Here is a 22,870-nt window from a genome sequence, read left to right as displayed (position 1 = left end):
TTGTACAAGTCTTTAGTGTTTTCGAAAAATCCTGCATAGTATACCTTTAAAGTTCCCTGATTGTTACCCCCTTATTCCCTAACTTCACTTTGGTTCTCTATTGGTACATTATGTACTAGTACACTACATATTAAATTTTGTTTTCCCTAATTCTACTCAGCTGTGTGACTGTCGTATACATTACAGTCCTGGCTTGCAGCACCCATTTGTGGCATTTGATGTTTACAATTAGGCCTGCAACAAGCAATTACTTTCACATTTTGAATAAACGATTAATTGCATAAAATATAAAATGTAACAAAATAAAATAAATTGTCCATCACAATTCCCAAAGATTAAGTTGATATAATCATATCGTTTGTTTTGTTCAACTAATGGTCCAAAACCTGAAGATATTCTATTCACTATTATAGAGGACAGAGGAAACTATCAAATATTAACATCTGATAAACTAGATTCAGTATTTTTTGTTATTTTTGCTTACAAAAATGACCCAAATATCTTATCAGACTTGGGGATTATGCATAATTTCTATATGTTACATACCCCAATATCTAATACAAATGGTGTTATAGGGACAATGATTTTTATTTGGTCTTGTTTTTCCCACCTCTACCTTACTGTATGGCCAATTGTTTTGGCTTTTTGGGCATAATTTAGTAATCTTTTCTCCTATTGCTTCACATTTTCAACATTTGTCCAGTATGTAACTTCCTGAGAATTTAAAACCACACAGGGTGCTTCATGTAGCCATCTGAGACAGTGACACGTGGCATGACAGTCCTGAATGAGGGCTATAAATGAACATCCATCCATACTATATCTGTATCCTGTGCAGAGTCACAAGGGACAGGTCATCAGTCTGCCCACGTAATGTATACTCTCTATAATGAGACAACCATTTAAACTCTAACTTAAATACACACCTACAGACAGTTGGGGGCCATTAATTTATCCACCTAATGCACATATCTGGACACGAAGACAACAGCACAGGCGGCTAGAACATGCAAACTCCACAGAAAGACACAATGGGCCCATGAGAGCTAAAGTTCAATGACCAGAGAATAGATCCACAGCTGTTTTATGTGACCATCACCACCTAATACACAAAAATACACACTAATTTGACACATATTTGACATTATGTGATTAAATGTAATAGGGGCAGGAGGCGGTTTTTTTCGGAGGGATTGATCATATTTTTCGTTTTTCATGTGGACGGTTAAAAAGCGGACGGTCCCTGACATCAAGCGATGCAAATCCGCCTTTTGTTCTCGCCGTGGAGCTGACCACGGTGCTGAAATGGGTCCACTCAACTCGTGACACACTAGCATGGCTACAATGTTCCCTTGCTGAGTGGGGAAAAAACACATTATTTCTATAAGTGTGCTGGAAATTGCAGGAACCGTAATTAGGGACACACACACACAAACACACGCCCTCTGTGAAATCACGACAGCATGTAAACAATGAGCCCACATGACACACAGAAGGCTGCACACACCCGACGTGCGCACACGACACTTGAAAGGAGTCACGACCTGGTCCTGCTCGGCTTCACATACACATCATGGTGTTTATTTAGACACACACAGCTCAAAGCTCCGAGCACAGGCTGGACTGTTAATTCCTGTATTTCCCACAGCACAGTATCTGCTCGGCTTGTCTCTAACGTTAAGACTGCCATCTGCCATCAGACACTAAATCCTATCCGCCTTCCGCCCTCCAGCCCCAGAATAAGCCCACAGAGCTGCAGCTCTTCATCTGACTTTAACCAAATATAGATGAATGTTAACTGCGCTGCTTCGACAACGTGATTTGTGTCACTTTGACAATGGATGTCATTTGTATTTTATCTCAAAGTGAAACCAACAACGACATCTGGTGACGAGCTGCAGACACAGATGATGCTGCTGCTGCTCACGTTGCTCTCAGTCTGTGACTTTGCAAAAGATTCTGTATCTGAATCTTAAATGGGGTTTTGTGCCTAAAATACTGGTGCGAGAAGTAGACAGATCCTTTATTTAAATAAAAGTTTTTGGGTTTTTTTGGATTGTTGACTTGACTGGTTAGTTTTGTTTTTTTTTAGTGCTTCTTGTTGAATTAAATCAAATTGTTAAATTGCATCTATCTGGATATAATGCAGTTCTATGTCTAAACACATAAAATAAAATAAAATAAAATAAAATAAAATGAAAGCAATGTAAAAAATTCTATAATACAAGTAAAAAAATATGATTTGAGCTATAGACTAAAATGACTTTAGATTTTTGTAAGGAGCAAATGCATCATAATCTAAAAGGTGGTTATTTGTTTTGTATGAAAAATCTTAATTGGTAACAAGTATTCCTATGGCTGTTAAATACATGTAGTGAAGTTAAAACTACATTATTTCCATTGGAAGTGAAGTAGTTAGTTATATAGTAGCAGGAAATGGAAACATTAAAGTAGACAGTGTTGGGAAGATTATTTTTAAAATGTTATATGTTACAGATTAATAGTTACCCTGTTAAAATCTAATAAGTAATCTAACTAATCTAATTTTTTCATTAAAATAATACTTATTACATTTGATTACTTTTCAAGCAAATGTTTTAATCTGGGCAATAAAGCTGAAAAAAGTCTTGAAACAGACAGAATGAATGTTATTTTCTACATATAAACTTCTTACTGAAAAGCATACTTCAGATATAACACCTTTCTACTCACTAATACTTTGATTAGTAACTGTAAACTAATAAAAAAAAAAATATCTTAGTAACAGTAAGAGACTACAATGCCATAGTTACTCCCCAGTAACAGTACGTGAGTAGTTATATTCTACCACTGGCTTTAAATGAATGACATTTCCTGGAGCCGTAAAACACTCCACAAACAGCCTGATCGAGGTCATGACATCAATGCGTCTCTAAACTTTAGTGATTTGGAATCTTTCAGAAATTTCTCACAGTATTTTTGGAGATACACGTCTGTCTGACAGGACATAAAGCAGCTGATGCACAGGACCAGCTGTGAGATATTGTACTTAAATAAACACACAACACAACCTTGTTTTATTTTGGACAACAATTTTTTATTTCACAAAAATGTGCATTTTTTTTTTTTTACATATTAGAGGTGTATGAATGAGTGTGCATGAGTGATAGAATATAAAGTTTATAAAGTATATCATTCTGAATGTACTTACTCACAGTGGCCTCTCTGTCCATCCTCCCTGCTCCCCTGTGACTCCTCCTAAACACACAAACAGAGAAATAAACTATTAAAACATTTCATATTCTGCAGCCTTTGTATTGATGCTTGGGTTTCCTGCTGGTGGCACTCAGTTTCTGATGTATCAAACTGGAGGCTTACTCAGCTGCTGCTGTGCACAGCCTTCACGTCAGATCATGAAGAGCCATCACTGGGAGAGACTGTGCAGGATTCAAAGAGGTGAGCCACCACAGCATCCACCCCCCTCCTCTTCCTCCTCCTCTTCTTCTTCTTCCATCAGGAACATGTGGAAAAGGTTCCCATCACATCAGACACATCAAAGTGAGGCTGTGGATCCCTGAGGATGACAACAGGAGGAGGGAGGGATGAAACGGGAAATAGGTTAAAATTCATTTTTTTCTACCTCAGGATAAATTAATACACAAAAATATATAGTTATATCAGCCATCATGGCGCACTTTAGTACTTTGAGCGCAATCAACAAAGAGTCTGTGTGGTGCTCCTCGTCTTACAGAGCGGACTAATGAAGTGAAAGTGATCCTGGAAAGATCTGCTGACATCTGGCGACGGCTGCCTCACCTGCGTATTATCAGTAACATTTATTATCTGCCTGATCACAGCTTCCTGCCTCGTAATAATGAACTCCGCACAATAACTGCGCACTATTTTAATACGCACTAAAACGTCGAAAACACTGAATCAACTTAAACTTCACTTTTCCGTTTTAATATTCCGTCTAACACCGGATTTTGCAAAGCTGCACGAGTGTTAATCAAAATCGATCATGTCCCTGAACAAAGGCTGTGATGATTAGAGAGCACGTCTTGATTAAAGCCAGTAACACCCGAATTAATTATTAGAGCCTTTTTAAAGCTGCAATGTGGATGTAAAATACAAATTTCTGCGTGTTGTTTAAAGACACGAATTCTTTTTACACGGTTTTACATTCACAAAATTCAGATCAATTAAAGTTTGGGAGTATAACCGGGTTAATGTGATGGTTTAATTAATTTATTGACTCTAAGAAGAAACATCTATTTTGATAAATGTCATTAAATATTTTTTTTTAAATCACACTGCATCAAGGCACTAAATTTTTTAAGTCCAAAAGTCTAATTAATAACATTTGATTTTCTGCAAATTAAATACTTGTTTTGTAACTGCCTAATCAATACCCCCGATTATCACTTTGTCTTGTCTGAAGCTGTGTGAACTCAGTTTGGCCTCAATTTAAAAGTCCCTCACATTCCCCCTCTTAGAGAGGCAGGAGTATTTGAGGAGCCAGCGAGACTTCTACTGTGCCATGATGGAAACAAACATCTGTTCTCCCACAGGGAAACAATGAACCCTCAACTGGAAATGTGTTCATCACACCACCAGTGCAGAAAAACAGAGACGTGGATGTGAGGAAGGATTTAGCTTTAATGCTCAATGTTGGAGAGGCAGTAAAACTGCATATAAATAGATCTGGTAGCTGATTTGTCATTTTTAAAAAGGTCAGACTAAGACTAACACAGGTAAGGTGTTAACTATGTAATCAGTGGAGAATATGTTCGGAATAATGGACTCCACTGAGAATATCACAATGTAGAAATCTATTCTTGTTCCAGGCCAACTTTGAACCTATGCACAAATGTTAGATTGCACCACTAACAGCAAACTAAAGAGAAAATACTAAAAGTGCAATAGTAACCTATACAGAGTTTAGGGTCAGTTCAGTTAACTGCTGTCTGAGACAGAAAATGAAAACTTTTAGGTTTTACTGTAAATTAACCAAACGGGGTGATATTAACAAAGAACATCCACACAGGCTTAAATATGCAACCTCGGTGTGGACTTTCCTTCATTAGGTTTTCATCTTTGTGGATTTAGTTTAAAAACCTAATTAAAAATATAAATATAAAACACTGACAATTTAACTCAACCACATATATTTATTTCTATTATTTTTTTATAGGCTTTTATAATGTGAAAACATTATTTTTTCTTTACAAAATTGCATCTTCATAAAAACAATGCATTTTATTTACTATTTAAATTGTACCTAAGTTAGAGGAGTTACGGCTATTTTTATTCTTTGAGTATTTACTTTTACCTCTCTGGAATAATGTTGTATTATGTTGTGACAGCAGCGTATTTTAGACCTGAACTGACATCACACCCTTACCTAGGATTTTAATTCAATTTTGTGAGTATATCGAAAATACTTCACCCGCTAAATAACCATTTGTAAATCAATTAGTCATGCTGTGTTACCTTGGGTTTGTGAAGAATACTTTGTCTGTCTCACTGCTCCAGAGACAATGGCACACATATTGATGTATCGATTGATTAGGGGACAACATTTAACCCCAAGAAAATGACATCAAAAGATTTGTTTGCAAATTCTTACACAACTTGTGCAGTATAATCCAAGTCTCATTTATCCAGTTGTACGCTCAGCACCTCCGAAACGTGAATTTTCTTTAAAAAAAAAAACCCTTAGTACTGGAGTGTGGCTTTGGAGAGCAAAGATAAGTTAGACTTTCAGACCAGTCTTACATAGTAATAATTTCGTGAAAATGCATGTTTGGGGAGGAACTGAGCACGCAACTGGATAAATGAGACTCGGATTATAGTGCACGAGTTGTGTGAGAGTTTGTGAATAGATGTTTTGGTATAGTTTTGCTGTTGATAAGCATGGTCGCCAATCAATCAATAAAGGTTTACTGTAGAGGCATGTGAGAAAAAAACAGTTTTCTTTACTAATTCATGGTAACATGGCATGACTGACTGACACACAAATGGTCATCTTGTGGGTGAAGTATTCCTTTAAATATTGCCCTCAGATAGCCAAGAATCATCCTACAAAATGCATCAACTCACTCAAGTGTCATGGCTAGATGATGACTAATAGTTAGGGCTGTGGAAAGGATCAGAGGAAATAAAACAACACAATTTTTCAAACTCAGATTTTATTAGTCAATACAAGTAAAACGAAACTGAAGACGAGTATCTTCATCCCCTCCAAAAATGCACTTCTTCTGCGTCGGTGTTGAGAGGCAGGAAAAGAAATAACTTTCACACCTCTCTCTCTCCCCATGAATAGACATGTGCCGCTCTCCTTCATGGAACTTAACGAGACGTAAAACTGTTGCCGGAGGGATCTTACGTACTGGTGGAGAAAGCATCGCCTCACAAATATAGAACATTCGGAGTTGGAACAGTGACAAAATAATTTCCCTAAATATGCTAACGAGTACTGTAGAAGGAACATAAACTCTATAACATACACTCTGTTTTTCATAACCAAAGAGATTTAATTTAAATGGATGTTTTACCAAAAGCTACTGGGAAACTGCTGCTGTGAAGAGAAGCAGTAAAAACTGCTCGCTGACAAACTAAATAACAGCAGAAACATTGCACCAACTACATTCTTTTCTTACTCTCTTAGCAAAAATAATTCGTCGGACTCAAACTTCTGTTACTTACACTTGAGCGCATGCACACGCATACCATGCACACACTCTGACCTTTATCAAACTGACTGCCCAATTACATATTTAATGCAATGCTTCATACTTGAGCAAATAACACAAAAAAAGTGAATTATATATATCCACCTCTTATTTTCTTTAATCTTCTGTCTTCACTCTTCAGCTCAGCAGCCCTCTCAGAGCTCCTGGTGTTGTCTCTTGTTCTCCTCCACATCCTTTATTCTTCGCCATTCACATTTTCTGCTGAATTAGTTCATCTTTACCCTCGTCTCCTGGTGCCCTCCTCAGTATCTGCACTTTCACCCACCCAGATTTTCACAGGTTTCTGCTGGCATGGTGTGGACCTTGACACTGAGTGACTAGCTGAACAGTCTTAAAGGCCCTGCCTCTGCCTTCATGACATCCACAGTGATATGCTACGTGTTCAGTTAGTACCTCGGGGGTGGAAAGGGTCTTTTTGGTGGGAACATTGGACCAGGATTTCCGCCTCCTCTCGGACCTGGACGTTTGCCTCTTAACCTTGGATCGGGGCCACGGAAATGAGGAAATGGAGCACGTGGGGGCGGTCCTCTGAGGCGTGGGTGGTGTGCTGGGTGGGGAGGCCGATGTGGAGGCCGATGTGGAGGCCGTAGACCAGGATGACGGATTTCAAAATTAGATGGTGGTGGTGGTCTCCTTGGAGCGTAGTGCAGAGGAGGGGGGCTGTGCCGCTGGAAGTCGTGGCCGTAGTAAGCGTCTTCGGAGGGTGAGACAGGGGGAGTGAGGTGCCCCCGAACTCTGGGGAAGTGGTGCGGAGGGCTCCCTGGCCTGTGATATGGATCATCTGGGTGGCGGTAAGGGTCGTCTTGAAAGAAATGGGCATCATGACGACGAGGCTCATCCTGATAATGCAGATCTTCTGGGTGAGGGTGAAAAACCTCTTGCTGAGGAGGGTGAGGTTGGTCATGATCATATGGTGGCTCATCAGAATGAAACATGGATTTGTGTTGATGATCGTGGACCACCATCCCACTGATGACACTGTCGCCTCTGGCCCCCATCATCTCCCCTGCTCCTGCACTAGGCACTGGCTGCCGTACTGACTGCTGCTCTGGCGGCATCATCATTCCACTGTTCACAGGAGGAGGGGCATCAAAGACACGAGGAGGGGGAGGGAGCTTTGGGATAGGAGGAAGGTTACTTCTGAACATACCAGGGGCTGTGGTGGTACCCTGCTGGGAGGCCAACTCTTGAGGTTCCTGAAATGTCTCTGTTTGGTATGGAAAAAGTCCTGATGTCTTGTTTTCTCCAGCCCCTCCAGGCGCTGTCACATTGTAGCCTCTAGGTTGCTGAGAGCTGCCCTCTGGGTATGTGTCACCGTACCAACCCCTTTCACTCACCCCCTGAAAGCCCTCCAGTGTCTGTGTGCTACTGGCGCTGCCTGGGGCTCTTTCTCCAGGCACTGGCCCTCCTGTTTGTGTAGATATCTGCTGATAGTGTGCAACAGGTGCAGTAATCTCATGCTCTGACATCTCATGTTTGCCATATGGGTACGGCTGGTAGACCTGCCCATTCTGAGGCACACCTGGCTGCAGGTGAGCTTGCTGTGGAGGATTGTTGCGGTTCTGCTGACTGCTGTTCAGGTATGCAATAGCAGCCGTTTCTACAGTTTCTTTAATCGGTGGCTGATTTATGTTGGATGTGTATGGGATCACGACACGCTTGTCCATAATCTCATCTTGCGTTGGGGTGCCTCCGCCCTCGTCCCGCACTGGGGTCCCACCCTGGGTGTCTGTCCCTGTTACTGGGCTGAAGTTATCCCCTCCCGGTACTGGGTTTGTAGAAAGACCCAGGCCAAGTGCATTAAAAGCAGGGTTCCCCTGCAGGAAGCTGTGGATTTTAGACTCTAAACTCTTAGAGGACAAGGTTGGTTCTGACTCTGTTGTCAAATCCATATTTCTATGGAGAGCCTGGACCAGGGCAGAGGCTGGGTTGGAAGTCTGAGGGGGGGCTTGGGAGCTTGTGCTCTGCCTTGCAGTGGAGCTGTGTGAAGAAGGCATATGTGCAACAGAGGGGAGAGACGGGCTCTGAGAGGGTACTGCTGATGCAGATGTGGATGAGGAAGAGGGAAGAATCTTGCCTGTACTGGAAGAGTCTGAGGAAACATTTGCAGCTGGGCTGCCCCGAAGAGAAGTGATGCCTAATGAAGAAAAGGAGAATACAGAAATGTGTTTTGAGCAACCTTGAGGCTTTTGATGTATGATATAAAACCGACACCTTTTGTTTTCAAACTGAACAAACAACTCTATCTTCTCACCCTCAAGGCTGCCTTGGCCCTGGACTTTGGAGAGAGCACCAAGGAGGTCTGCAGGACTCACATCCACCTTGGAGAGGAGGCTTACCAGTGAACTGGCATCCTGAGAGGCCACAGAGGCAAGTGTAGTCTTCAATGAGGAGCCAGCAGGAGCAGCTGCAGAGGGACTCTCCACTGGTGGTGCTGTGAGACACAGAGGGACACTCATTTTAATTTTATACCACCATAATTGGTCATTGAGGTGTTAAGTGTTTTAGCAGCAAAGGACTAAAAGTTTATAAAAAAAAAATAGGACTATTACAGGAGTATGGTGGTACTTTGATCACAGTTATAATTCGGAGTGGGTATTGTTTAAAAAATTATGATACCTGTACCAAGACTAGTGCCCTAAAAGCAATACCAATACCAATAGAATATTTCATTTGATATCCATAGGGTGAATGGATGTATGCCTGTAGCCATATCTCTGAATGTTTTGGTGGCATCTCGGTACACTGGACTGCCAACCCTGTCAAATACACTACACTTGACTTCACCACTCTACAGACTGTATGGTTTGGGGACAGTTGTGAGAGTGTGTGTTAGCTTGTGCTAACAGACAGATGTTGAACTGACCTTCTGGTGTGAGGAGAACAACTCCAGAGATGGCAACAACAGAAAATTTTGTGACCCAGTGGGGAAACGGGACGGTCAGGGATAAGAGCCCCGGCACAAAAAAAGAATCAAATGCAGGTATTGTTTGACTGTAGACGTTTCAGTGCTACTTGGTGGTGGGTTATTTCAGTTGATTTCTTATCTGTATCGAGTACCGGCCCTAGCTCTATTCATTATCGGGATTTTTTTTTTTTTTGTGGGATCTCAGAGGTGAATTCAGTGAATTTGAATTCAGAATTATTAAGGTATGTATTGAAGAGATATTAGGGTAGGGGAAAGTTGTTCATAGCAGACGTAGACAGACACCATCAAATCATCTGTGATAACATTTTCTTTTTTCTTGGTATGTGACAGAACATATATATTCTGAATTTGTTGTTTAATTTTTTACATTTTCTAAAGAGCGGTTTTATTACAGTTTCATTATGATTTTTAAAAAGTACCAGCACTCACCTGTGTTCTTCATAACTGAGTTTACACTGTTGAGGATGGAGCCAATTTTACTCAGGTCAACACCTTCCACTGCTGCTGCTGCTGCTGCTGCTGCTGCTGCTGCTGCTGTTGCTGTTGTAGTAGGTGCTGCTGCTGTTGTAGGTGCTGCTGCTGCTGCTGCAGGAGCCACGATGGGCTGCTCTGTTGCCACTGCTGGCTCCGTTTTTGAAGAGGACAGCCTTGGCTCGGTGAGGCATTTAACCTGCTCCTCAACTGAGGAGAAAAATTACAGCAGTGAGACACTATTTAATACAACAAGACAACTACAGTTTTTTGTTATTAGGCGACACAATTAATTTTGTCATTGTTCTTCTCCAAGTGCACTTGATTTACGAGACAAGAGAAGACACTGCTAATAAATTAATGGAGGAGAACATGCTGCCAAAAACACTGAAACAATCTCTTCAGCTTTCCTTGAAGAACTAAATTGTGACACACAGGTCACCCATCTAAAAAATGAAGTCTGAATAAAAAAGGGTTTTATACAGCGGCCAAGTTAAAATACAAACCTTCCTTATGTGCTGTAATGACAAATAATCCTATCCTGACTTTAAGATATTGTGTGTGATGGTGAAATAATGTAGGGCTGCCTAAACAATTATTTCATTATCAATTAATCTGCTGATTATATTCTCAATTCATCTGATTAAATGTTTTTCTCTAAAAAAAAAAAAAAGTCAGAAAATAATAAACGCCCAGTTAACAGTATGACTAGAGGATTAAAAGCTAAATAAAAGGGTAAATCATACACATGAAACAGTGTAACAATAAAAATGGCCAATAAACAAAAATCAGTACATGTACTTGCTGGTAAAAAGTAATATTCAACCCAACAGAGTTGAGTGTGGTAGTTCACACAGATCCTGTAAGGTAAGCTGCAGGTGTTGTACCTGAACATAAAAAACTGTAAAATGGCAACATATGGCTGTCTGTAGTTGTAAAAATGTGTCTAGTTTTAATTACATGGCTCTACAGGCAGAGAAAACTATTTCAGTAAAATTGGCTAGAACACAAATTAGCAGAAATACTTGAATCTTCTTTGTTGACATATGAAGGCTGTAGCCAGTTCTACACTGCTTGTTCAAGGTGGACATGTTGCGCCGTTATTGTGCCTTGCCGTTCTGTATAAAACGTATGAAATGGTTGGGACATCGTCATTACGCCTTTATGTTATGCCATCCTTATTGTTTAGAAAGCAGTGTCTGGCGCATATGTTATATGTTGCTCTAGAGGTAGTCACTTTTGTGTTACACGTCACAACCGTCACCCTTCTTTTGCTTCTGGAGTGCAGGCATGCTGTCTAAAATCACACACTAGGGCAGCCTTAGGCCAGCATTGCTTGCTAGCAGAAAGCAATGTCGACATAATGAAGGGTCTTTGTTGCGATGGTGTTGCTGGCTCTCTGTGTAAAAAGGGCTTGTAATAGAAGATGTGTGTGTGATTGAGTGACCTCACTTATCTAATTTGGTGGAGCTTATCCTTTACCTGATTTTAACACATTGTCTGCACAACGCTGCCAGACAAATAAGCATTTAGAAAAAGAAATATTATATTTATAAATATTACGACAACATTATAAAAAGGATCCCTACAGAGATAGACTTTTTGTCAAAGAGTAAGATCCTTTTTGTTAAAGACTAAGATCCTTTTTCTTTAACCAGAAACAACCTCCAAATTGCAATCAACAAAGCCGCCAGACTCCATTAACGTAAACAGTAATTTTGTCATGGCAAAACATACTTATTTCAAAATTGATAGAAACAAAAAACACCCAAAAACCATCTCGGTTGATCTCTTCACTGTTTCAGCAATCAACAAAATGTGGTTGGGATGAATTAAACAGTCAAGTCACCCACTTAGATGTGAAAATATGCTGTCTGTATACATGCTAAAATTAACATTTATTTAAATGGTGTCTGGTGGCTTTGACAATCCGCAATTTCAGGGCTGTTTCTGGTTAAAAAAAGGATGGTACTCTTTAACAAAAAAGTCTGACTCTGTAGAGATCCTTTCCATAATGTTGCCAGACTTTTATAATAATAACAATCTCAGCCAGTCAGTGGCAAAAACAAGTACTTTGAGTGGAAGCACATTGACAGTGCAAACATGCCCTAAGTGTTAACAGTGCTGCCCTCTCGCTCAGTGCTGGACCAATTTCAAAAATAGTTATTCCCTTTTAGTCAATTTGCAACAAAAACACGGGAAAATAGGCTCCAGGTTGAAAAATACCAAAGTTACCCTCATCAGTCCACTCCTTACCTATAATGCCACCACTGTCCATTTCTTCCTCAGAGAGCTCCATGTCTTCCACGTCACGATTATCATTCTGCCCGACAGACTCCACGTGTTTGGGGGATCCTCCCGGTGAGGACAGAGGGCTTGGGGCCGGTGGCTCTGCCTCGTCATCCATAGCAGAGCCATCAAGATCTGGATCAGGATTGGATAATTCCAGACCATGGAAAGGGGACTCTGATCCTGTGGGAGATGGTGCGTCTGCCGAGGGTGAGGGGATAGGGGACTCATCTAGGTCGGGCAAGGTGGCCTTCAGGCTGTCCAGTTTACGCTTCAGGTGGGTTACCCTGTTGGCGAACGTCTGGTAGGCCTTGAGAGGAGAGGTAATGGAGTGTCAGTAAATGAAACACAGGCAACCAACAGCTTTAATAGCCAGATTACAATTCAATTCACAAACCTGGAAATTATTAAATACCACTTTTTTCCCCCACACATCAGTTAAGTTCATTTTTAATATAATAATAATGAGTTTAATCTATCATACATGAAGTGTGTCTACTGTGCATATATCATGTAGTACTGTTTTTGCATCGTCCTTGTACACATAAGCTTTTATGCATGACCATGTGTGCTTTCCATCTCATCTTAAATTTATGCTCACACTGCCATAAAACTGAAGGAATTATTTTGAACACACGGGTCAACACACATCATTTTCATTTTGTCCTTCATACATACACTGGTACAAGGTGGTTTTCAAGCTGGCTGTTGACGAACATGTCTCCTCATCTGCTAGGCTGACGTGTGGTGTGCCCCAGGGTTCAATCCTTGGTCCTATTCTGTTCTCCCTGTACATGTTTATGTTTTTGTCTCCTCACCACCCTGAGTTGCTCCTTTGTGTCTCAGCTACAGTTGGTCCAAAACGCAGCTGATAGACTTCTGACTAATACACAGCTTAGGTCACACATTACACCAGTGTTGGCCAATCTACACTGTTAACCCATAAAATGCAGAATTGATTTTAAAATGTATTTCTTTCTTATCACCTATAAAGCACTACACGGCCTGGCTCCAACAAACAAAGGTGAAATAATTCTACTTGAATCCATGTTCATAAATGACACAGATGTAGCATTGTGAACAAACTTATAGTTGCAGAAGTGTGAAGATGTGATCCTGTGTGACCATTACAACAAATCCCAGACAACAAATATACCACTACTCACATTAGCAACAATCTTGACCTCCTTGTACTGCATCTCGTAGAAGATGTCTGCATTGCTGAGGGCCTGCATTAGAGGAGGCCCTGTTTTGATTTGTTTTTCATAGAACTTGACAAACTCCTGTAGTTGCGCACTTCCTTCCTCAAAGTCCTTGGAGAATTTCTTTCCTCCGGCCTTATCTGTAAGAATCAAGAATGTAAGGATGATTTTTGAGACATAAGAAAGAGAAAAAGCACTGCTGATCTTAGAAGCAAGAGCCATCTGTGTGTTGCAGTAGTACAGATGGTACAACAGTAGAAGATGACTAGAGCGGGTACCTTTGAGTCTCTTGAGGGCATCAGAACTGCAGATGTCAATCCTCATAGCTGCCAGCTGTTTTTCTCTCAGGTCCACCTCCTCCAGAGATTTCTTGTACTTGGACAGATTGTCGATAAATGCCTGGGGCTAAAGCAAAGGGAGCAGTCAGCCACAGTGTGAGACCAACATAATATTAGAGTAAAGGAGAAAAAGAGGAAAAACTACGAGCATAACTACTTTTATCTGGATACTTTGCCATTTTCAATCAGGTCTGTATCATTACAATGTGGGTATGCGTGAGTGAAATGTAATAAACTTCCCTCCATCTTGACAGAGCCCGGATCTAATGCTCTAGGGCTGTTGCTTGAACTACAGATCATACTTCCACATTAGGACACAAAGAGTATGGATGCAGATCTAGAAAGAACCGCCCTTCTCCTTAACTCAGACCAAACTCAAATCAAACTGTAAAACTAGGCAGGGCTGATCAAATATAAACCAAGATTCTGTTACTGCATTGGTCATTATTTGCCAAAAATTTTATTCTTTCTCTCTTCTTCTATTTTAGTTCAAATCTGTGTCACAACGGACAAACTCACATTATGTCACCCACCAGCGTGAGTGTTAATTGGTCCAGTGCAGAGCAGTGCATTCTGGTAGTTCTAAAAATCTTTTTACCTTGTGAGCAAAAGCAAATGCCACAGCCTTTATTCTTTTCCTCTGTTATCTCTGATCATGTGGCACCAATGTCAAAAGTATTTGTATCTTTCTACTGCATGAACAAGTTAGTTTTATGAAATTTAAGTTGTAAAATAACAGCGTTGCAGTTATGTTCTGCTTAAAACTTGAATTTCTTGCTTACCACAAACTCAGCAACAATTTTGGACTGTAGATCTGCTCTAGACTCAACGGGAGCTTTAAAAGAAACAAGAATGAACATTAGAAATCACATCAAACATACTTACAAAGATTTGCAACATTCAGCAGTATTTCCCCACCATTATCAGGGGGGCATCTTGCTCCACCTATTGGAATTATTGATTTAATTCATTTGTTTTTTATAATTAATATTAAGAAATAAACTGGACATTTAAGGTTGAAATAATTAGAGTTGGGCATCGCCACTGATCACACGGGGTTACATGAGAATAAATCTGTAGTAGGTAACCAAAATCACAGTGGATGCAAAGTCTGTGAATGACATGTTTTTTCAGAAGTTAATAAGATTTAAAATAGAATCAAAACTTTTCAAGACTGGTGTCGAGACGAGGTATTAATATGTCAAGAGAAAGTGAGGGGAAAAAAAGGCGGAGACACTTACTTTTTTGCTCCACGGGTGTCTCAGGAGGGGACTCCTCTTTTACTAAGCTACTCCTCAGCTCAGTAATGAGTGTCCCTGAATACACACCCCTGTCTTCCCATATGGTCAGTATCCTCTCCACCGCTTTAATTACCTTGGTGTCACCTTCATTGCTGGGGGAAGGAGAAAGAATGACAGAATAAGAACGAGGGAGCGCAGGGATTTATGTTTTGTTGTTGTAATGACATTTGTGTTTTATGTGTGAAGGATTTCTCTGAATGAATAAAACAAAAAACAAGGACAGAGGGAACAAAAAGGGAGAAATAAAAGCTAAAGTCAAAAGATGAGGTCAAAATGAAGGAGAGGAAGAACAGGGCAACATACACAAACATCACTGCATCTCATATACAGACATTACATCAGGACTGACTGACATCACAGACTAATAAGGACAGTTATTTTTGATAGAGCTGAGACCTCGATAAAACCACATCTCATCAAACTACTTACTTGATCAGCAAGAAGGCCTCAGGGAGGATCTCGGCAAATGCTGTACGGTAAACTATGGCATTTTTCCTTTTAGAGGTCTGAATGACATCGTTGGCAACGTAGAAAAGGTTGAGTCTGTGTGCGGCATCAGCTGTTAGAGGAAAAAGAGACAATAATGTTAGTTTAGTAGGAGGGCAGAAGGGTCGAGTCTAGATGGGAACCCCAGATTCACGAAAAACTCTGTTTAAGTGCTTCTTGTACATCAACCTAACCAGATCGTAACCCCAGAGTTAGCACTAGGGATGGGAATTGAGAACCAGTTACAATTGAAAACTGGTTCCAAAATTTTCAATCCATCAAAATCGTTTACCTCTGAGCATATCAATTGCTTTCATTGATACCAGCATGTATTTCTGACAGTTGCGCAGTGCTAAACAATGATTTCAAACTGATGTCTACGCTGCTGGAAATGTGCAACAAGGAGTCATGGCAGGAAGAAAGAAATGGTCCACAGTGTGGCCTCTTTTTATGAAGAGTGCTGCTTGTAATGTCTGTCTGTAGAACGATCATTTCAAGTAAGTGCAATTTGCTGAAACATCTTTCTATGCAACATGGACTTCAATTCCAGGGATGCCATGTATTAACACTCCACAGACTAGTGCAGCTGCTTCACAATCAAGCAGCATGTCTGTTACCATGGGTAAATATAATATGGTATAATAACATTAGTGCCACGCAGGCAAGCTTTGTGGATTTTTCCTACCCATTCATCCATTTTAGATAATAAAAGACAGACTGTTGCATGTACGCCTTTTTTCTGTTTCTATGCAGAGAATAGAATCAGCCAGATAGGCTCAACAGCATTGGTATCAATAAAATCTTATAAATTCCCCTCCCTAGTTGGAATAGTATACAATAGCAAGACAAGAATATTCTAAAGCAGCTCACGAGAGTTTGACAAATCTAGGGTTACCATGTAGACACAAGTGGTCAGAAGGTCTGCTGACAGAAAGTCTGAGATTAAATAATATCTTTTAACACTTTTTAAATATTTGTACACACCAGTTGTGCTGCAAGGTATTGACTATTTTCATGATTAACTTACCAATATTTGACTAAAATGTTAAAATGACAAGCATTAATTACTTATGAACAGAACCCAAACAAACGTAGAGCAGCCAAACAAAAGAACAAATTCATTTTGTAATGGCATTAAATAAGAAATGCAAACAACTCTTAACATTTATTGAATTGTAAATCTAAAATGTTTGGCATTTTTACTTAATAAATAAAAATTATTAATTAAAAACAATGAATAAATCACGCTTATTAACCTAAAGATACAAGACACAACTGTACATGGCAACAGCTATTCATGAATTATTAAAACTGCGACTGAATCATTCTCAATCAACAAACGTGCTTTGATAGAGATCCAAAGAGATCAGAAGGCCAAAAGAAAGCAAGTCATTTAAAAAAAAAAAACACGTAGTCAAAGCTATAGGACTTTTAAACAACAAGAAGATAATTCAACATAATATTATAACAGAGAGAGATCAAGAGAGGGAGTGAAATAACAGCCTATTTAGTTTCCACACACATGGGACTGAGTGCAATTTGAAATGTTTTGATACCAGAGCAAACGTGATACCTGAATTCTGGTACAGACACCAAATCAATACTTCACTGACTGACCACATCTTTTCCAACAGAATCTTTTCTATAAATCAAACAGCTGCGTAATGCTATATCATAGCAACACTAACCGCTAATAAAAATGTTAAATAACTCCATTTATAGATTCAATTACGGTAATTTGTGTACTGCAAAGCAAGACATTAGAAAATTGATTATCTTGTTTAAAATTAATTCATTCTATCACAGTACATAGCATTTCAATATTAACTGTGAGGAAAGCATGAAACATCATATCTTCAAAAACATCTGATTTTAACTCACAGCCGACAAATTTACATGAAAAATTTCCACTGAATTGTTTAAATCCTCCAGGTGATATAAGAAAGACATGGTTCTTATTCATACCACAAACTTCAGGAGTTTCAACACTTGGCATCCAAAACAGGACAAAGAGCTGTTTGAAACCATTAAAAAATCTATTCATGTGCTCACACTGTCCATCTTTTGTATTCAAGTGTTCCCCACCAGCCACCATCACTTTCAAGTTATCGAAAGGCAAACTGACAGTTACATTAAACACAATTAACAACACACTACTTTAAACACAAACGGCAAGCTGAGAGAAAGACGGACAAACACGAGCCAATGCCGCCTCTCTTTTTAGAAATTATCGGAGAAAAACCAAAGTCTACCGGCCAACCATGACATGGAAGTCTATAATGAAACTCTGAAATTGTTTTGGAACATCAAAAACACAAAATTCAGCCAATATACAAATAAGAGTGTCCTGCATGAATCACACTTAATGCAAGCAGACCACTCACACATTTATTTCATTTCAAACAAACAGCCGTTTCTATGACAGAAAGCACACAAATCTCCAATATTTAAAAACAAGGAGCTCTTCAGCATAACGGCATCTGCATCAACATCTCTAAATAAAATTAAGTGTTAATTGTCTGTTAAGTGTATTTTGACTGCTACTGCAGGCAGCTACAGACAATTTATAAAAACAGATGGCTCCAGGAACCATGAGCTGACAGAAAAAATATTAGGACTGACCCAAATTCTGAAAATGGGACAGTCTAATCACATGTGATAAACTAGCAAGATGTCAAAAAAGTCAAGCCTCTGGAATAGTTTCAAAATTTGCAAAGATGACCCCCAAAAAGCTGAGAGCCAAATATGCCAACAGAAACTGGCATATCATAAATGTAGAATGAGCTTGGTAAATTGCCTGAAAGCTCTAAGTGACAGCTAAGCCATCCTGCAAGGTGTTCTTTTTTTCCAGCTGCCATGGCTGATGCTACTGCGACCTGCGTGCTAACAAAGTGGCTAACTGTCACATTATTTTAGGTGCATTGTCTGAAAACAGATGTTTCAAAAAAGTCAGATTTGTCTGTCCATCAGTGTTAAGCCCAGAATGACGTCCTCAAATGTCTTGTTTTGTCCACAACACAAAGATATTTAGTTTATTGTCATAGAGAAGTAAAGAAACCTGAAAATATCCACAGTTAAGAAGCTGAAGTCAGAGAATTTTGACTTTTTTTCCTTTAAAAAATTACTCAAACTGATCAATGAATCATCAATTTAGTTGGCAATTGTTTCAATAGTTGACAACTAATTGATTAATCGTTGCAGCTCTAATGTGCTTTACATAAAAATTACATATAACAATAAACCAAGTGCAAGTACAGAATCAGTGCAGTGAACATACAAATACAAAGTATACAACAAGACACACAAGATAATTTCAGATAATTCGGGTATTAAATGGTATTTAAGAGGTCACAAAACCTCTTAAATACTATTAGTGATTGATTTTTTTTTTTATAATTAAGAAATATACTCAGTCAAATAAACAGCTATGTAACCAAGGCCAAGAAGAAGACAATGCCACAGAAGACAACGGCATACTGCAACCCTGGACTGAAAAGCCCAATCTGTTACTGCAAAAGACCGGTCCGGTCCGGTGACAAACTTAATGATCAGTCTTCACAACTGTCTTTTGCTCTTTGCTCACATTAAGAAGCAAACGAAGCTCAAGTTACACACAGCCAAACCAATGAAACAGAAGTAGAAACACAGATGATGATTGCTTCATGTGAGTCTCGTACAAGGTACAAAGCTGGGACAAGCTGTAAGTGCTATGCCAAGTGTCTACTGACCCCCCTCCCACTGTGGAAAGTGATCAGAAAATTCATTATCATACTTCAGTCTTTGTATTTGAGTGGGTTATCATGTCTGTTTACTGGGTTTTCTTCACATTTGCAACATCTATCATTTCCTTTGCTACTGTCCTGTAAATCAAGCAAAACATCAGTTGCAAGTTATTTTCATTATCAACGGATGAATTTTTAAACTCCATGATCAATTACTCTATGAAATATCAAAAAATTATTAGAAATGCCTAACAAGTTACCAGAGAGCAAACTGAAGATGACTGTATCTTTACTCGCTCAGCAAATGTTCTGTTTTTGGGATAAATCACACAAATGAGGTCATGGTTTAGCTGTTTCAACTGTGAATTCATACAAAGCAGTTTATTAACACCGTTTGCAAAGATGCGATTACTCTATCTACAGCCATCCTCGAGAGTCGTCTCAGAACGATACAACACTGGGGAACAAATGGCTGAATTAAACAGTTTATCGCCCTGGGAAAATTATTGCTGTTGGGCCCCTGTTGTTTCCATCAAGTACAGGACCCACATCCCATGAAAGATGGAAGCTTTGACCCACAAACCAACATATACTGATATACCAAGTGGCCCCTGTTTATCAGTGTGTTTGAAGTTATTTGCTGAGACATTACTTTATTCAGAAAAATGCACCATGGCAGCACAATATGAACTAAAATAATAAAGGTGCTAAATTAGATTTGGACACAGGGCCCCTCTACAAGATAATGCCACAAGATAGGTCCCAGTTGACACTGTACTTTAGTGATGCAAATAAAGTACAAATTTGCATCACGCTGCCATAAAGCAACTGATACTTGGGACTCCAGGATTCTTTTCTGGGTTGGTACTCCAATTCTGAATAGCACATACAACTGCAGTAAACAACACAAATCAAACATCCCCCTTAACAAAAGACTTGTAGCCTCATCTTAAATTGTCTCACCTGTCAACAAATCAGGCAGCACTTGTTTAAGAAAAATAATCCAACTTGAAAGCAACAGACAATAGTGCCACTATTAGCGATGCTTTGCCACTATCAAGACGGTATTTTGTTCTTGCTGGTTAATTTAAATAACATTTAAAATCACCTTTATTGTCTAAGTATGTGCACACATACAGAAATCTGACTCTCGTCCAGTCAATGACCTTACAAAGAAATGCCACAGCAGCTACAAACAAGGACAACAAAGCTACACAAAATAGAAGTGAAGAAAAGACAGGACTATTATGGATACAAGTAGGGGAAGAAATATGTGAACATATATATATATATAAAAAAGCACCAGTGACTAACAATAAGATTAAAATAAGGATAAAAGATCTACATAGAAGTAGTGTTGTGTAAGTTGTAATCCAAAGTGCAAAGAAATAAAATCTGAATGGTAGACCTGCAACGATTGATCAATAAACCAATTATTCAACAGACAGAAATTAATCTGCAACTTTTTTAACCATCAATGAATAATTTGTCATTTTACAAACACAAATCAAACAATGTGATATCTCCGGGTTCTCAAATGGGAGGATTTGCTGCTTTCTTCGGCCTCACATTACAGTTAATTTATTATTCAAGGGGTTTTGAAATGTTGGTTGGACAAAACAAGACATTTGCTGAACTCACCTAAGACTCTAACAGGGTTTTCCCGTTGTTTTCTAATGTTTTGTAGACCAAACGATTAATGGAGAAAATTCATGACAGATTAATTGGTAACACAAACATCATCGTCAGGTGCATCCCTGCTGAATGGGTGATTACAGTATGTAACGTTACAGTATGTGCATGTGTACATGTCTGCAAACTACCCATAGCCTGTAGGATTTATATTGACAGTGAAAGACTATGTATTTATTAAAAACATGAAGCATTAAGTTAAAAACCGTGAAATTATAACCTATAAATGGGTGCAGTGGATGTTTTGGTGTTACACTACAGGTGTATTGACAGTGTGTGACTGATTAACTGTCCATCAGGGTGATGGACTGTGGAAACAAACTGTTATTGTGTCTAATGTTAGTTGTGTTGGCCTACAGGGCTCTGTAGCGCCTACCAGAGGAGAGAATAATTTATTATTTAACAATATTATCTACCAGTAACTTTAGACACTGGGAGGACTGCAAATGATGTGCCAAACGAGATAAGACATCTAACAGCTGAGGGAGCCACTGTCAGTTGAGCGGTTAGCAAGGTAACAGCTACTCACATTTCTTCAAACTCTTCATCCAGTGTCGCACTATCAGGCTGTGGTACTTCTTGTTGTCGATGCACCATGTTGACAGTCCTTGAATTGAATCCATCGTGTTGGTAACACCCTGAAACTTCCTCTCTAGAGTCGACTCCAGAGAGCCGCCAGAAGCGGCTCCTGCTCCCGCTGCCATGTCCGGAGCAGCCCGCACTAGCCTCGGCTACCACTTAGCTTAGCATGCTAGCTTAACGTAGCACAGACGCCAATGCATTCGGCAACCTCTTAGCTGCCATTGAAATGATACAAAGCTAAAATGTTCGGTATGACGTTACTGTTTCCAATAACCGTCTGTGTCTAGAAATTTCCCACCGTGGGCTTTTATACCACACTTTATAGTTTGTATAAGCTAATATTTAAAGCTAAAATTTAGCGCCTCTCGTCATCCTAGAGGTCTGTTTACTCGTTGCTCGTGGAGGAATGAAGGACACTTCCGCAAAGACGACATGAATATGGCGCCACCTAGTGCTGCGGAAGCTAATATCTGCTAGCGCCACCTGCTGTGTGTTATTGAGCATGTTTCATGATTTTAATCTGTCACACTCTTTAAGTTCCACTCATAAAGAAAATTAGTCCAATAAAAAACTATATAAATCAATTTAAAAAAAACATGTTTGCTGTCATTATAAAAGACCTGTTTATGAGTAGAAGCTAAATCTGGATCACTCATTGAGCACTGTTAGGTCTGCAAACCTATATGTACCAGACTACCAAGGTAAAAGCACAGATGTGTTATTATAAGTATCAAAAGTAAACCTTTTTTATTGAATTTCCCCTTGGGGATGAATAAAGTTATTCTTATTCTATTATTATTCTTATTCTCCTCATGCAGGACTGTCCCTTTAAAAGTATCATACATCATAGTATATAGACTACTTTTAGTTTACTAATACTGATGCATGAATGTGGAGCCAATTTAAAATATTAAAATTATATTGGGAAGTTTAATTTGTAGTAATGCATCAGCATTTGTATGATAATTTTATTTGTATGTAAATTATTTATTCGCAAATTATCTATAGCTGTCAAATAAATGTAATGGAGCCGAGGCACAAAGTAGCGTAAAATGGGCATACTCTTGTAAAGTTTTCAAAACTCTACTGGCAAGGTAATTATAAATTAATTATAGACTTTTAGT

The 22,870-nt window shown here is 39.2% G+C and overlaps 1 protein-coding gene across 2 annotated transcripts; it reads right to left on the bottom strand.

The window, feature by feature from the left end:
- Nucleotides 1-3,051: 3,051 nt before the first annotated feature.
- On the bottom strand, nt 3,052-22,149 carry rprd2a (regulation of nuclear pre-mRNA domain containing 2a). 2 transcript variants are annotated; one of them, XR_007569185.1, is made up of 12 exons: nt 21,694-22,149; nt 15,694-15,823; nt 15,205-15,356; nt 14,746-14,798; nt 13,904-14,030; nt 13,590-13,765; nt 12,391-12,733; nt 10,093-10,344; nt 8,989-9,168; nt 6,819-8,871; nt 3,358-3,553; nt 3,052-3,237 (listed from the first exon to the last, which is right to left on the bottom strand). XR_007569185.1 is itself a non-coding variant. In XM_050034411.1 (10 exons), exons 1-10 carry the CDS (start codon nt 21,866-21,868, stop codon nt 7,121-7,123), a joined length of 3,339 nt encoding a protein of 1,112 aa, XP_049890368.1. In that variant the 5' UTR covers nt 21,869-22,149; the 3' UTR covers nt 6,154-7,120. The 2 variants fall into 2 exon arrangements, 1 of the variants encoding a protein (XP_049890368.1); XM_050034411.1 differs by lacking the exons at nt 3,052-3,237; nt 3,358-3,553 and having other exon boundaries at nt 6,154-8,871.
- Nucleotides 22,150-22,870: the final 721 nt, after the last annotated feature.

The sequence above is a fragment of the Epinephelus moara genome, chromosome 22, assembly GCF_006386435.1.
Source record: "Epinephelus moara isolate mb chromosome 22, YSFRI_EMoa_1.0, whole genome shotgun sequence".
Classification (NCBI taxonomy): domain Eukaryota; kingdom Metazoa; phylum Chordata; class Actinopteri; order Perciformes; family Serranidae; genus Epinephelus; species Epinephelus moara.
Note: the sequence above shows the minus strand (reverse complement) of the source record. Positions and strands in the feature narration are given on the sequence as shown.

What these genes read in the sequence shown, in the direction of transcription:
- rprd2a (XM_050034411.1), bottom strand. Translation starts at nt 21,868, where the DNA reads ATGGCAGCGGGAGCAGGAGCCGCTTCTGGCGGCTCTCTGGAGTCGACT. An exon ending in GACACCCGTGGAGCAAAAAA is followed by an intron (nt 14,799 to 15,204) that starts GTAAGTGTCTCC and finishes TTTCTTTTAAAG; the next exon opens with CTCCCGTTGAGTCTAGAGCA. An exon ending in GGGCCAAGGCAGCCTTGAGG is followed by an intron (nt 8,872 to 8,988) that starts GTGAGAAGATAG and finishes TTTCTTCATTAG; the next exon opens with GCATCACTTCTCTTCGGGGC.